This window comes from Aethalodelphis obliquidens, unplaced genomic scaffold, assembly GCF_003676395.1.
Source record: "Aethalodelphis obliquidens isolate GAN/ISIS:26980383/991018 unplaced genomic scaffold, ASM367639v1 scaffold58, whole genome shotgun sequence".
Lineage (NCBI taxonomy): Eukaryota > Metazoa > Chordata > Mammalia > Artiodactyla > Delphinidae > Aethalodelphis > Aethalodelphis obliquidens.
Window position 1 is genome coordinate 9,072,604 of NW_020838002.1, and position 16,886 is coordinate 9,089,489.

General features: G+C 36.2%; 1 protein-coding gene and 1 pseudogene across 7 annotated transcripts in view; one reads left to right on the forward strand and one right to left on the reverse strand.

Annotated features, from left to right (window-relative positions):
* BRIP1 (BRCA1 interacting DNA helicase 1) overlaps positions 1 to 16,886 on the forward strand; it is a 201,000-nt gene that overhangs the window by 90,635 nt on the left and 93,479 nt on the right. For 6 of the 7 annotated variants that reach the window (XR_003428779.1, XR_003428778.1, XM_027087284.1 and 3 more), the window contains 3 exons: positions 521 to 686; positions 805 to 945; positions 7,493 to 7,654. Coding sequence is in view for 5 of the 7 variants with exons in the window: in XM_027087284.1 (XP_026943085.1) it covers positions 521 to 686; positions 805 to 945; positions 7,493 to 7,654 (469 nt within the window). In the remaining 2 variants the exon portion in view is untranslated. The remainder of the gene's footprint in view (positions 1 to 520; positions 687 to 804; positions 946 to 7,492; positions 7,655 to 16,886) is intronic. The other variant, XM_027087283.1, reaches the window with a different exon arrangement.
* LOC113609740 (protein tyrosine phosphatase type IVA 1 pseudogene) lies at positions 4,467 to 5,410 on the reverse strand (annotated as a pseudogene).

Below are 16,886 nucleotides of genomic sequence, written 5' to 3' on the forward strand. Positions count from 1 at the left end.
AGCTTAGGTGTTTATAGCCTCTTATTGAGAGAAATTATAAGCTGGATGGGATCACGGAGTTCATCTGGTTTAGTACTTTCATTAAAAATAAATGAAGACTGAGATCCACATTTTAAAGGAACTTAAAAATTAGTTTCCTAAAATTTCAGTAAAAATTGTCTTTCTATTTTCTTATGCAATAAAAAAGTTTAACCCACTTTTTAGTTTCTTTAACAGTAATACTGTTAACTATTTTATAACTAATGATGTAACATAGAATGCAAAGAGCTCTGAACTAGGAGTTAGGAGGCTTGCATTTTAATTCTGACTCTGCCATGATTTATGTAATATTTGAACATAGGGATGGGAAGTGATAAAGGGTGATATTTAAGTGATATCTAACCTCTGTAAGGGGGGACTGACTCTAAGGTTTAATGCCTTATTTCTATCAGGATTACTGAATTATAGTGGTGTGGGTTGTTGGTGGGGGACAATGTTATCTAAAATTTTCCCATTTAATTACCATTTTATTTTTATTTAGATTTGCAGATGATTATAAAGTCGCTATTCAACAGACTTACTCTTGGATAAATCAGACTGATACTTCAGATAAAAATGGGTTCTTGGTTCTACCAAAAAATAAGAAACGTTTACGACAGAAAGCAGCAGTTCATGTGCTGAATTTTTGGTGCTTAAATCCAGCTGTGGTGAGCTTATCATGCTGTAAATGAGAATACTGTCTTCTTGCTCAATACCAACAATTAGATAAATGTGCTTGACTGTTTTAAAGATGATTTTTATGTATCTAATGTTGTTTCCTTTTAGGCCTTTTCAGATATTAATGGCAAGGTTTGGACGATTGTTTTGACATCTGGGACATTATCACCAATGAAATCCTTTTCATCAGAACTTGGTGTTACATTTACTGTCCAACTGGAGGCTAATCATGTCATTAATAACTCACAGGTTAGGTTTTTGTTGTTGTTGTTGGTTTTTTGAAGGCTCTTAGTCTTTTTACCTCAGTATAATTTATAAACAAATTAAAAGGTAACTGAAGTACTGGCAAACAAATCCTGATAGGAAAGTCAACATTTCAGTTTTAGAATAAAGGAAAATTTGTCAGCTACTTGGTAGTGTCAACAAAAGGAAATACCAATAAATAGCATTCCTTCAACCCAGTGAGTAAAAATATACACTTTCAAGGCAAAGACCGCATTGCAATTTCCTTATTTAAATAAGTTTTAAGTTTTTTAATGAAAATGAAAACAAAAATTCAACTTTTTTTTTTTACTGTAGTTCCTAATAGTTTAGTTATTTGTGTTTTTCTTTTCCATTAGACTATGGTATATCCTTATTCTAATTTTTACATCCTCATCTTTCCACTGCACCTAGATTAATACTTGGTATTAGTTAGCAAGTATTCAGCACATTTGAATATCTGAAATGAATTAAAAGTATTCTTATGAGTCCTGTAACTTAAGATTTTAATTTTATTATTTATTTATTTATTCATTTGTTTGTTTTTATTTTTGGCTGTGTTGGGTCTTCGTTGCTGTCTGTGGGCTTCTCTAGTTGTGGTGAGCGGGGGCTTCTCCATTGAGGTGCACAGGCTTCTCATTGTCATGGCCTCTCTTGTTGTGGAACATGGGCTCTAGGCGCACAAGCTTCAGTAGTTGTGGCTGTGGGCTCTCGAGCACAGGCTCAGTAGTTGTGGCGCACAGGCTTAGTTGCTCTGAGGCATGTGGGATCTTCCTGGGCCGGGGCTCTAACCTGTGTGCCTTGCATTGGCAGGCAGATTCTTAACCACTGCGCCACGAGGGAAGCCCAGATTTTAATTTTTTATAACAATACCATGTAAATGTTACTTTAATTTTCCTAAGAATGTTTGAATTGTCATTTGTCAGGCTGCCTTCTATTTCTTTTTAGGAAGTAATTTAAAGTGGTTAGCTACATGCTTAATACCACCTGTGGGCCTAATATAATTCTAGTTCTTTATAAAGAGCTATAGTTTTCAACTAAGAAGTATTTTTGGAAATTACTGGCATTTAGTAGGTGAGAGCCTTATGCTAAACTCCTATATAACCAAGGATTGTGCTTTCCAAAATCCAGAATGCTCCTGTATAGAAACATTGCTATAAGCAGTAGCAAAGGAAAAATATATGTTGCACATTTTCAAGATATTTCCTTAGAGGTTCAAATAAATATGGGAAGTATTAGTAAATTCAGCATATATTTTTTCAAAAGAATGTTATTATAGGTTCTGTGTTCTCAATCTAGTGCACAAAAGCCCGTTTAACCTGTAATGTCACTAAATAATAATTAACAATAATAATAATGCTAGTTCAGCTGGATTCTGTTACATTTCCCCCAACTTTTAAAAAGTTTTTTATTTTAATTGTGGTAAAAAACACATGCCATAAAATTTGCCATCTTAACCATTTTTAAGTGTATAGTTCAGTTTTGTTAAGTATATTCACACTGTTGTATATAACCAATCTCTAGAGCTTTTTCATATAGCAACACTGAAATTCTATTCTTAAGCAACAATTCTCCATTACCCCCTCCTCTCAGCCCCTGTAACCACCATTACACTTTTTGTTTTTATGAATTTGACTATTCTAAATACCTCATGTAAGTGGAATCACAAGGTTTTTGTGATTAGTTTATTTCGCTTAGCCTGGTGTCTTCAAGGTTCATCCTTGTAACATGAATCAGAATTTCCTTCCTTTTCAAGGCTCAGTAATATTCCAGTTGTGTGTGTGTGTGTGTGTGTGTGTGTGTGTGTGTGTGTGTGTGTATCACATTTTGTTTGGTCATTCATTCCTTGATCACCCCAAATTTTTACTTAAAAAATTATAACTTGAAAAATGGAAAAAATAGTATTAATATAGTGAATATCTTTATACCCTTAACCTAGATTCATCAGTTTTTAACATTTTGCATCTGTATATATATGAGACAAAGGAAGAGAAGAGTAATATTGCAAAATGTTGATGATTACATTAATTTTGGTTATGGTATTAGAAAGTAATTTGTACACATAGTGACACCTTGCCCTTAATTAGTTTAGCATGTTTCTCCTAAGAACAAGTACATAATCTTGCATAACCACAGTATCATGATTATATCCAAGCAATTTAATATTGATACAATAGAATCTATATTTTTCCAGATATTCCCAATGTGTCTTTTGTTATTTTTTGATGATAAATGCATTTCACCATTTATTTAATGTTTAAGCTCTCACACTAGATTTTTACAAGCTGGTGAACACTGACAAATTATTTCTCCCACAGAACTATAACCACATGTTCCGGGACAGTATAAATATATGGTTGAGCTAACGTTAATACTCATCACCATTCTATCTATTACATAATAAAACAAATTGTCAAGTATCCACATATTAAGTTACACAGCTCAAAAGACATAAAACATTAAATGTCTGCTCAATTCATTAGCAGAAACCCACTTTTTTTTTTGGCAAGAGAGGTTGGGAATCACACTTCAAACCAAAATAAGTTGGTAAACAACTTCAGATAAGTTTGAAAAAAAATTACAAGAATTTCAGAAATTTTATGATTAAGAATTGTTTTAGCTACAATAACAAAGTATTTCTACCTTTTAAAAATATATTTATAAATTAAAATACATATTGTACATGTTCTTCACAAGACAAAGGCAACATTTTACTAAAAATACTTAATAGCCCCCTCCCATTCTTTTTTCAGGCCCTCCCTGTAAGTTACACCCCAAAGTGCAAACATTAAAATTAACTGTAAGGCTTTTTTGTCTGGAGACATTAAAGGCATGTGCTTCCGTACAATGTAGATTTTCTATAACAGCACAAAATGAGTTTTATAGCAAGACATTAAATAATCACTGTAAGACTTGGTTAATTTAAAAAAAAGAGCAAATCTCATGTATACTGGTATGAATGTAGAAGATGTAAACATATCGTGAGCAAATAACCTCATAGGCCCTACTTTCTATGTTGGAAATGCTGGAAGGAATAAACCACATAAGGTCCAGAGTTTTCATAGTTCCTGGGATTTTAGTTCTATATCATACTAAAAATATACAAGAACTGTGCTGGGTATTTTGGTACCTAGTCTTTCTAAATTTCTTATATATTGATAAGATTCTGGCATGGAAACAGATTTAAAGACATGACTCAGTACTGCATGATTTTAGGAAAGGTAATTTGGTACAAATGATAAGCACATTTTATTTTTTATTTATTATTTTTTTTTGCGGTACGCGGGCCTCTCACTATTGTGGCCTCTCCTGTTGTGGAGCACAGGCTCCGGACGCGCAGGCTCAGCGGCCATGGCTCACGGGCCCAGCCGCTCCGTGGCATGTGGGATCTTCCCGAACCAGGGCACGAACCCGTGTCCCCTGCATCGGCAGGCGGACTCTCAACCACTGTGCCACCAGGGAAGCCCGATAAAGCACATTTTAAATGCTGAACAGAAAGAATCCTTTGCTAAGTGGCTAAGTAGGTTGATCATAGCCCAAACATAGAGGTTGCAATTCTGCCAGGCTTGTGACCTGGTAAAACTGCTTTTCGACACTCCTATGGAAGTTTCATCAGACTTTACCAAGCCAACGTGCTGGCTAACATGTATGACAGATTCTGTCTGTCTAGGTTCCACTTCTAAGCAGTGGCATCAGGCACCCCAGTTTTATTGAATGCAACAATTGTTTCTATGACCATTGGAGTCTTTGAAGCGCAGCCACATTTTAGGACGATACTTCTCCAAATAGAAAAGTTGCTTGCTGTTAAAAGCTCCATGCCGCTTTTGTCTTATGAACTGTACTGCATCTTCATATTTCATTCCACCTTCAATTAATGCTAGGACGACAAGCAATGGACCTCTCCCAAGGCCTGCAACACAATGAAAGGCAGTACAACAACCAGGGTCTTCATGAAACTTAATTTTCACAAGACTTAACCAGTCATCAACCATCTGGTTACATGGTGGTACACCATCATCAAAAGGCCAATCAAGAACATGGATGCCTTCTTTCTCTACAAGAGTAGTGTCATAAGTTGCTTCACATACTCTTACTATTGTGGTAACCATACTTCTTAAGTTCCTCTATAAATTTGTTTAAGGTTGCATTAGTTGGATTGTGTGTAATGAGAAATCTCACGTTCTTTTAAGTGACTTCCACAGGAGCTGAGCGGTTCATTCGAACCATGTTAATTTAGTTAAAAAACACTCAATAGGCTTATGAAAGAATTTTAAAAATTGAATACAGAAATGATGCAGATAAACTGAGTCTACTTCAATATACTGCACTTGAAATTCTCAGTGCTTTCGAGTATGAAGTTGGGAGTAATGGGAAATGAAATGAACCTCCTGACAAGAAGCAGCAATTCTTCAATCCAGTAATACTGAGGTAGTAGAAAAGGAGTTCACTGAGGTTTACCCCATCCAGGTCAGAACTCTTGTAAAAAATGCTCTGTGGATTTCAATTCAACACTTCTGTGTCCAGGTTAGCCACTCTTATGGGGGCTTCTTGGTGGAGTAGTAATGAATTTCTACAGTTCACTTGTCTGCATAGAGGTTGTGCTGTGCCTGGCAGTAGTCTCCACTGCCATTCAGAAACTCCATAAATGTGTGACCAAGAACACCACAGAACTGCCTCTCTCTAGCCTGTTCTCTTGGCGTAGGTTTGGTTATCCCAAGAAAGGTCCACTCTTGTAGCTTCACTCTCAGGGCACCGAATGCTCCCAATGTGTCTTTTATACCTGTTTATTTTTCTTATTCTTGATTCAGGATCCAGTCAAGTATTATATATTGCATTTGGTTTTCAAGTCTCTTTAGTTTTTTTTTTTTCTTATTTTAAACTGAAGTATAGTTGATTTACAGTATTAGTTTCAGGTGTACAACATAGTGATTCAAAGTTTTTATAGATTATTAAAACTCCATTTAAAGTTTATACTCCATTTAAAGTTATAAAATATTGGCTATTATCTCTATGCGGTACAATATATCCTTGTAGCTTATTTATTTTATACATAGTAGTTTGTACCTCTTAATTCGCTACCCCATCTTGCCCTTCCCCCCACTAGTAACCACTAGTTTGTTCTATTTGGGAATCTTTTCTGTTTTGTTATATTCATTTGTGTTGTAATTTTTAGATTCCACATGTAAGTGATAACATACAGTATTTGTCTTTCTCTGTCTGACTTATTTCACTTAGCCTAATACCCTCCAGGTCCATCCATGTTGTTGCAAATGGCAAGATTTTGTTCTTTTTTATGGCTGAGTACTCTTCCAGTGTGTGTGTGTGTGTGTGTGTGTGTGTGTGTGTGTGTGTGTGTGTACCACATCTTCTTTATCTGTTCATCTGTGATGGACATTTAGGTTGCTTCCATATCTTTAACTATTGGAAATAACACTACTATGAATATTGGGGTACATGTATCTTTTCAAATTAGTGTTTTTGTTTTCTTCAGATATACTCCCAGAATTGGAATTGCTGGATCATATGGTAGTTATATTTTTAGTTTTTTGAGGAACCTCCATACAGTTTTCCATAGTGGCTGCACCAGTTCATGCCTCTTTAGTACTTAAAATAGTTTCCTTGCCCTTTTTTTCTGTCTTTCATGACATTTTTAAAGAATTCAAGTCACCAGTTGTCCTTAGGAATACTTTATAATCTGGAATTTTCTGATTGTTTTCTCATGATAAGATTCAAGTTAAAGTGTTTGGTAAGAATACTATATAAATGATATTGTTGCTTCCCATTGTATCATATCAAGAAACACATACTATCAGTTTGTCTTATTACTAGTTGATCATTTGGTTTAAAGTTGATTAAACTGGTATCCATCAGATGTCATCTTGCAAAATGTACCTCAATCTTGTATATCATTTCCAAATATAAGACTATTACATTTTTCAACAATCCGAAGTGTTTATATTGTCTTTAGAATACTAATAAAATTTGTACTTTCTCTTAGTCAAATTAACTATACTAAGGCTAGACCTATGTGAATGTAGAGGAATTGCACATAACTGTAAAATTTGGTGGGTCTGATTTTCTGACTATAGATCTTTGAGCATCAGGGAATTTGTGAAACAGTAGTTCCTGTCATAATTGAATCTTAGAGACTTAACTATAGCAGATCGTACCAGCCCTCATCTCTTATTTTGGATTCATTTCTGATTTATTCATTTCATTTGTTCCTATCATCTAACAAAATGTTGTTACCTGCTTAATTTTGTAAAGCTGTTGAGGAAATACATAAATATAACCTGTTTTTCTTTCATCCTAAGAGAATTCAGTGGTCTGCCTAAAGTAAAACTTTCATAAATTAAATCTATATATAATTAATTAAAGGTAATAGGAAAAACCCCCAACAATTTAAAAGTAAATTTTCTCTAAACTCATTGCTTGATCTTTTTTTGACATACACATAATTAAGGCTCCCAAATTAAATGCTAATTTGCCTGCCTCATTTAAGCATAACTCTAATACTGACATATTTATATTCTAGGTTTGGGTTGGCACCATTGGGTCAGGCCCCAAGGGTCGCAGTCTCTGTGCTACCTTCCAGCACACAGAAACATTTGAGTTCCAGGATGAAGTGGGAGCACTTGTGTTATCTGTGTGCCAGACTATGAGCCAAGGAATTTTGTGTTTCCTGCCATCTTACAAGGTAAAGGAATATTTATTTTTTCTTTTGCCTTTAAAAGATCATGTGGCATAACCACCACAAGCAACAGGGGAATTACAGTTTCCTAAACTTCATATATTATTATTATTTTTTTTTAACATCTTTATTGGAGTATAATTGCTTTACAATGGTATGTTAGTTTCAGCTTCACAACAAAATGAATCAGTTATATATATACATATATTCCCATATCTCTTCCCGCTTGCGTCTCCCTCCCTCCCACCCTCCCTATCCCACCCCTCCAGGCGGTCACAAAGCACCGAGCTGATCTCCCTGTGCTATGCGGCTGCTTCCCACTAGCTAACTACCTTACTTTTGGTAGTGTATATATGTCCATGCCTCTTTATCGCTTTGTCACCGTTTACCCTTCCCCCTCCCCATAGCCTCAAGTCCATTCTCTAGTAAGTCTGTGTCTTTATTCCTGTTTCACCCCTAGGTTTTTCATGGTAAGTCAGAAAGAGAGAGACAAATACCGTATGCTAACACATATATATATATGGAATTCATATATTATTTTACTTGTTTACTAAGATGCTGCCTGATGGTTCTACCACAGATTTTTATTCTTAGAGACAGGTTGATATTTTCATGGTTAAAGGAAAAAGCATTATTTTCACTTTGATAAATTATACTATTTGAATGTTTCAGTAATCTGAATAAGACTTTCTTTGTTGCCCATCTTTTTTTTTTGGAGTATAATTGCTTTACAATGTTGTGTTAGTTTCTGCTGTACAGTGAAGAGAATCAGCTATATGTATACATATATCCCCTCCCTCTTTGACCTCCCTCCCACCCACTTCCCCCCATCCCACCCATCTAGGTCATCTCAGAGCATGGAATTGAGCTCCCTGTGCTATACCGGAGGTTCTCACTAGCTATCTATTAGGTTGGCCCAACCCAGTATTTTACACTTGGTAGTGTATTTATGTCAAACCTAGTCTCCCAATTCATCCCACCCTCGCTTTCCCTCCCTGTGTCCACATGTCCATTCTCTATGTCTCTATTCCTGCCCTCGAACTAGGTTCATCTATACCATTTTCCTAGATTCCACATACATGCATTAATATATGATATTTGTTTTTCTCTTTCTGACTTACTTCACTCTGTATGACAAACTCTAGGTCCATACACATCTCTACAAATGACCCAGTTTTGTTCCTTTTTATGGCTGAGTAATATTCCATTATATATATGTACCACATCTTCTTTATCCATTCATTTTTCAATGGAAATTTAAGTTGTTTCCATGTCCTGGCTATTGTAAATAGTGCTGCAGTGAACATTGGGGTACATGTGACTTTTTGAATTATGGTTTTCTCAGAGTATATGCCCAGCTGTGGAATTGCTGGGTCATATGGTACTTCTATTTTTAGTTTTTAAAGGAAACTTCATATTGTTCTCCATAGTGGCTCTATCAGTTACATTCCCACCAACAGTGCAAGAGGGTACCCTTTTCTCCACACCGTCTCCAGCATTTACTGTTTGTAAATTTTTTTTTTTTTTGTAGATTTTTTGATGATGGCCATTCTGACCTGTGTGAGGTGATACCTCACTGTAGTTTTGATTTGCATTTCTCTACTAATTAGTGATGTTGAGCATCTTTTCATGTGCCTCTTGGCCATCTGTATGTCTTCTTTGAAGAAATGTCTATTTAGGTCGTCCTTCCATTTTTTTTTTTTTTTTTTTTGCGGTACGCAGGCCTCTCACTGTTGTGGCCTCTCCCGTTGTGGAGCACAGGCTCCAGATGCACAGGCTCAGCGGCCATGGCTCACGGGCCCAGCCGCTCCGCGGCAAGTGGGACCTTCCCGGACCGGGGCACGAACCTGTGTCCCCTGCATTGGCAGGCGGACTCTCAACCACTGCGCCACCAGGGAAGCCCGTTGTCCTTCCATTTTTTGATTGGGTTGTTTGTTTTTTGATATTGAGCTGCATGAGCTATTTGTATATTTTGGAGATTAATCCTTTGTCCGTTGCTTCGTTTGCAAATATTTTCTCCCATTCTGAGGGTTGTCTTTCCGTGTTGTTTATGGTTTCCTTTGCTGTGCAAAAGCTTTGAAGTTTAATTAGGTCCCATTTGCTTACTTTTGTTTTTATTTTCATTACTCTGGGAGGTGGATTTAAAAAGATCTTGCTATGATTTATGTCATAGAGTGTTCTTCCTACGTTTTCCCCTAAGAGTTTTGTAGTGACCGGTCTTACATTTAGGTCTTTAATCCATTTTGAGTTTATTTTTGTGTATGGTGCTAGGCAGTGTTCTAATTTCATTCTTTTACCTGTAGCTGTCCTGTTTTCCCAGCACCACTTATTGAAGAGGCTGTCTTTTCTGCATTGTATGTCCTTGCCTCCTTTGTCATAGATTAGGTTACCATAGGTGCTTGCTTTTATCTCTGAGCTTTCTATCCTGTACCATTGATCTATATTTCTGTTTCTGTGCCAATACCGTACTGTATTGATTACTGTAGCTTTGTAGTATAGTCTGAAGACAGGAAGCCTAATTCCTCCATCTCCGTTTTTCTCTCTCAAGATTGCTTTGGCTATTTGGGATCTTTTGTGTTTCCATACAAATTGTAAAATTTTTTGTTCTAATTCTGTAAAAAATGCTTTGGGTCGTATAGTCATTTGCACAGTATTGATTCTTCCAATCCAAGAACATGGTATACCTCTCCATCTGTTTGTGTCATCTTTGATTTCTTTCATCAGTGTTTTATAGTTTTCTGAGTACAGGTCTTTTGCCTCCTTAGGTAGATTTATTCCTAGGTATTTTATTCTTTTTGTTGCAATCTTAAATAGGATTGTTTCCTTAATTTCTCTTTCTGATCTTTCGTTGTTAGTCTATAGGAATACAAAAGATTTCTGTGCATTAACTTGGTATCCCTCAACTTTACTAAATTCATTGATTAGCTCTAGTAGTTTTCTGGTGGTATCTTTAGGGTTTTCTATGTATAGTATCATATCATCTGCAAACAGTGACAGTTTTACTTCTTTTCCAATCTGGATTCCTTTTATTTCCTTTTCTTCTCTGATTGCCATGGCTAGGACTTCCAAAACTATGTTGAATAATAGTGGTGAGAGTAGACATCTTTGTCTTGTTCCTGATCTTAGAGGAAATGCTTTCAATTTTTCACCATTGAGAATGATGTTTACTGAGTTTGTTGTATATGGCCTTTATTATGTTGAGGTAGGTTCCCTCTTAGCCCACTTTCTGGAGAGTTTTTATCATAAATGGGTGTTGAATTTTCTCAAAAGCTTTTTCTGCATCTATTGAGATGATCATATGGTTTTTATTCTTTAATTTGTTACTATGGTGTATCACGTCGATTGATTTGCATATATTGAAAATCCTTACATCCCTGGGATAAATCCCACTTGATCATGGTGTATGATCCTTTTAATGTGTTGTTGGATTCGGTTTGCTAGTATTTTGTTGAGGATTTTTGCGTCTATGTTCATCAGTGATATTGGTCTGTAATTTTCTTTTTTTGTGATATTTTTGTCTGGTTTAGTATCAGGGTGATGGTGGCCTCGTAGAACAAGTTTGAGAGTATTCCTCCCGCTGAAATTTTTTAGAAGAGTTTGAGAAGGATAGGTGTTAGGTCTTCTCTAAATGTTTGATAGAATTCACCTGTGAAGCCATCTGGTCCTGGACTTTTGTTTGTTGGAAGATTTTTAATTACAATTTCAATTTCATTACTTGTGATTTGTCTGTTTATATTTTCTAATTCTTCCTGGTGCAGTCTTGGAAAGTTGTAACTTTCCAAGAATTTGTCCATTTCTTCCAGGTTGTCCATTTTATTGTCATATAGTTGCTTGTAATAGTCTCTTACAATCCTTTGTATTTCTGCAGTGTCAGTTGGAATTTCTCCTTTTTCATTTCTGATTGTATTGATTTGAGTCCTCTCCCTTTTCTCTTGATGAGTCTTGCTAAAGGTTTATCAATTTTGTTTAATTTCTCAAAGAGCCGACTTCTAGTTTTATGTATTTCCTCTTTGATTTCTTCAGTGATCTCTTGATTATTTAGCAGTGCACTGTTTAGTCTCCATGTATTTATGGTTTTTTTTTTCCTGTGGTTGATTTCTAATCTCAGTGTCGTGGTCAGAAAAGATGCTTGATACAATTTCAGTTTTCTTAAATTTTCCAAGGCTTGATCTGTCCAACATGTGATCTATCCTAGAGAATGTTCTGTGTGCTCTTGAGAAGAAAGTGTATTCTGCCACTTTCAGGTCGAATGTCCCATCAATATCAATTAAGTCTATCTGGTCTGTTGTGTCATTTAAAGCTTGTGTTTCCTTATTTATTTTCTGTCTGGATGATCTGTCCATTGGTGTAAGTGGGGTGTTAAAGTCCGCTACTATTACTGTGTTACTGTCAATTTCCCCTTTTATGGCTGTTAGCATTTGCCTTATGTATTGAGGTGCTCCTATGTTGGGTGCATAAATATTTATAATTGTTATATCTTCTTCTTGGTTTGATCCCTTAATCATTATGTAGTGCCCTTCCTTATCTTTTGTAAGTCTTTATTTTAAAGTCTATTTTATCTAATTTGCAGTATTGCAAACTATCTGCAGTATTGCTACTGCAGCTTTCTTTTAATTTACAGTTGCATGGAATATCTTTTTCCATCCCGTCACATTCAGTCGGTATGTATCCCTAGGTCTGAAGTGGGTCTCTTGTAAGACAGCATATATATGAGTCTTGTTTCTGTATCCATTCAGCCAGTTTGTGTCTTTTGGTTGGACATTTAATCCATTTACATTCAAGGTAATTATTGATATGTATGTTCCTATTACCATTTTCTTAATTGTTTTGGGTTTCTTTTTGTGGGTCTTTTCCTTCTCTTGTGTTTCCCACCTAGAGAAGTTCCTTTAGCATTTGCTGTAAAGCTGGTTTGGGGGTGCCGAATTCTCTCAGCTTTTGTTTGTTTGTGAAGGTTTTGATTGCTCCATTGAATCTGAATGAGATCCTTGCTGGGTAGAGTAATCTTGGTTGCAGGTGTTTCCCTTTCATCACTTTAAATATGTCCTACTACTCCCTTCTGGCCTGCAGAGTTTCTGCTGAAAAATCAGCTGTTAACCTTATGGGGATTCCCTTGTATGTTATTTGTTGCTTTTTCCTTACTGCTTTTAATATTTTTTCTTTGAATTTAATTTTTGTTAGTTTGATTATTATGTTTCTTGGTGTGTTTCTACTTGGGTTTATCCTGCCTGGGACTCTCTGTGCTTCCTGGACTTGAGTGGCTATTTTCTTTCCCATGTTAGGGAAGTTTTCGACCATAATCTCTTCAAATATTTTCTCGTACCCTTTGTCTTTCTCCTCTTCTTCTGGGACCCCTAGGATTCGCATGTTCGTGTGTTTAATGTTGTCCTAGAGGTCTCTGAGACCATCCTCATTTCTTTTCATTCTTTTTTCTTTTTTCTGCTCCTCGGCAGTTATTTCCACCGTTCCATCTTCCAGCTCACTTATTCGTTCTTCAGCCTCAGTTATTCTGCTATTGATTTCTTCTAGGGTATTTTTCATTTCAGTTATTGTGTTGTTCATCATTGTTTGTTCTTTAGTTCTTCTCAGACCTTGTTAAACATTTCTTGTATTTTCTCGATCCATGCCTCCATTCTATTTCCAAGATACTGGATCATTTTTACTATCATTACTCTGAATTCTTTTTCAGGTAGGTTGCCTATTTCCTCTTAATTTATTTGGTCTTTTAGGTTTTTATCTTGCTCCTTCATCTGTTAACATATTGTTTTGTCATCTCATTTTTCTTGATGGGTGGGGCTGTGTTCCTGTCTTACTGGTTGGTCTGAGTCATCCAGCCCTGGAGTTTGCAGTTAGTTCAGTAGAGCTGGGTCTTGGAGCCAAGATGAGGACCCCTGGGAGACCTCACTCTGATTAATATTCCCTGGGGTCTGAGGTTCCCTGTTAGTCCAGCTGTTTGGACTCGAAGCTCCCATCACAGGAGCTCAGGCCTGACTCCCGGCCTGGAACCAAGATTCTGCAAGTTGCACAGCACAGAAAAAAAAAAAAAAGGAGCTGAACAATAAGAAAGAATAAAAAATAAAATAAAATTGGAAAAGTTAAAAATGTACTAGAAAAAATTAAGATATAAATGAAACAACAATAACTAGCCAAAACAGAACCACAACAGGAAAAATAAAAGGGGTGGCCAGAAAATGCTTTGGCTGTTGGGAAGCGGAGTTTAGGCAGAGGTGGGGCCTAGGCTCAGGACCAGTGTGGCTAGAAAAGGTCCTGGGGGTTGGTGGCGGGACTTGGACTCAGCACAGCTGGAGGGGGCCTCAGAGGGTGGAGGTTCAGGCCCAGGACCCCAGCAGGCTCCTTGGGGTCCGAGTGGGTAGGGGCCCCATTCCCTTCCAGTCCTCTGATCTCTCAAAGGTCTCTCAAAGGTCTCTCACCATCCCTGCTGATCTCCTCACTGTGAGTGGGCCCTTCCTAGCGTGGGAACCTTTCCCCTGCCCCAGCCACCCCTCAGGGGCACTGGTCTGGTCTCGCCTGCACTTCACCCCCTCCCTCCCCCCTGTGTCGTACCTGGTTGCGTGGGGGTTCCTCCCATCCCCTTAGGTTTCTGAGGTCCCCCACCAGTGCCTGGTAGGTGCCCTATTTATGAGGAGATGTAAACTCTGCATCCTCCTACTCTGCCATCTTGACTCCGCCTCCTGTTGGCCGTCTTTTTACTTCATGTATTTGAGTAGAAAAAAATATTTTTCTTGTTTTTAGAGTTGCTGTGAGTTTTAATAATATTTTCTTATGTTAAATTGAGTTATATCTTGTATTTTAGTCCTCCTAATGCTCAAAGCATTAAAAGCACATATAATTCCTGAGAGTAAAATCATACTTTATGAAAATCTAAGCTAAATTTCAGTGTAGAGAAGTGGCATTCCCTTTTCTTTTTTCATAGGAAGTTATTATATATGTAAGGACATTAGCGTAAGTAATATAGTTGAATGGGAATATTGATACTTTTGGCTCTTCTTCTGTCTACATACTGCTATGGTCTGATGTTTCTCCCCATATGTTTCTCCCCATATGTTAAAATCCTAACCCCCAAAGATGATGACATTAGGAAGTGGGGCCTTTGGGAGATGCTTATGTCATGAGGATAGAGTCCTCATGAATGGGATTAATGACTTACAAAAGAGGCTCCAGAGAGATTCCTTGTCCTTTCCACCATGTGAGGACACAGTGAGAAGGTGCCCACCGTGAACCAGGAAGAGGGCCCTCACCAAACATGACCATGCCGGTGCCTTGATCTTGTACTTTCCAGAACTGTAAATGATAAATTTCTGTTGTTTATAAGCTACCCAGTTCCTGGCACTTTGTTGTAGCAGCTGGAATGGGACTAAGACGCATAGTTTGTTCGCCAAATATGCAGTAAATTAGTTCTTCTGTAGATAAATTGAAGGAATTACTTTCAGAAGAAATTTAGTCATATAGGTTTTTTTTTTAATAAGAATGTCTAAAAATGGACATATACATATTCAAAATTCTTAATACAAAGCAATATTTATTCCAGAGTGTAAACACCTACACCAAAAGTTGTGTTAAGGAAAACTAATAATTAAGACTGGAATTAAAGAAAAGCAAGGTCTCAGCACATTAAGAAAACGTTTTAAATTAACACCACAATGTAAATCAACTATATTTCAATAGAATAAAATTTAAAAGAAAGAAACCTTTTTATATTTTTATAGTTTCCAATCACAATCACAAAAAGTGAGCCAGGAATTGCCCAGTTGAGTAAATGAACAATTTCATTTTCTGTTAGGCTTCAACAAAGTTTTTAATTACTAATTCAATCTTCTCACTAGCTTTAAAATTTTTCAGATTGTCTATTTCTCCATGATTTGGTTTTTGTAGATCATGTTTCTAGGAATTCATCCATTTTGTCTAGGTTATCCAGTTTCTTTCCTTCTGCTAGTTTTAGGTTGTTTGCTCTTCTTTTTCTAGTTTCTTAAGGTGTAATATTAGGTTATTGATTTAAAATGTTTTTCAAATGTGCGATTACAGATATAAATTTCCCTCTTAGCACTGCTTTCTTTGCATCCTATAAATTTTGGTATGTTTTGTTTTCATTTTCATATTTGTCAAGGTATTTTCTGATTTCTCTTGTGATTTCTTCTTTGACCTATTGGTTGCTTAAAAAGTGTGCTTGATTTCCTTACATTTGAATTTTCTAGTTTTCTTTCTGTTATTTATTACTTGTTTTATTCCATTGTTATCAGAAAAGGCATTTTGTATGATTACAGTCTTTTATTGAGACTTGATTTGTGGACTAGCATGTGGTCTCTCCTGGAAAATGTTCCATGTGCATTTGGGGAAAATGTGTATTCTCCTGTTGTTTGGTGGTGTTCTATATATGTCTGTTAGGTCCAGTTGCTTTACAGTGTTGTTCAAGTTCTCTGTTTCCTTATCTATCTCTGTCCAGTTTATATGCATTATTAGAAATGGGGTATTGAAATCTCCAACTGTTATTGTAGAATTATCAGTTTCTCTCTTCAACTCTGTCATTGTGTGCTTCATATGTCTTGGGTGCTCTAGTTTTGGTTTTGTTTACAATTGTTATATGTTCTTCTGAATTGGCCCGTTTTATCAATATGTAGTATCCTTTGTCCATTGTAACAATTTCTGGTGTATTTGTCTCATATTAATAATGGCATCCTACCTTTCTTTTGGTAATCATTTGCATAGAATCCCTTTTTCCGTCCTTTTACTTTTGACCTTCACATCTTTAGATCTAAAGTGAATCTCTGTCTCTTTTTTAAATTGAACTATAATTGATTTACAGTACTGCATTAGTTTCAGGTATACAACACAGTGACTTGGGTTATTACAAGATGTTGGGTATAATTCCCAGTGCTAAACAGTAAATCCTTGTTGCTTATCTATTTTATATATAGTAGTTTGAACCTGTTAATAAAGTGAATCTCTTGTAGTCAACATATAGTTGGACCATATATATTTTTAATCCATTCTGCCAATGTCTGCTTTTTGACTGGAGAATTTAATTCACTTATTTTTAAAGTAATAAATGTAAGAAAAGACTTCAGCCATTTTATTATTTGTTTTCTGTATGTTTTACAACTATTATGTACCTCACATTTCCTCCATCATTACCTTTTTTGTTTGGTTGATTTTTTTGTAGTTACACATTTTGATTCTTTTCTCATATTCTTTCGTGTATATTTCATAGGGTTTTTTTTTTTTT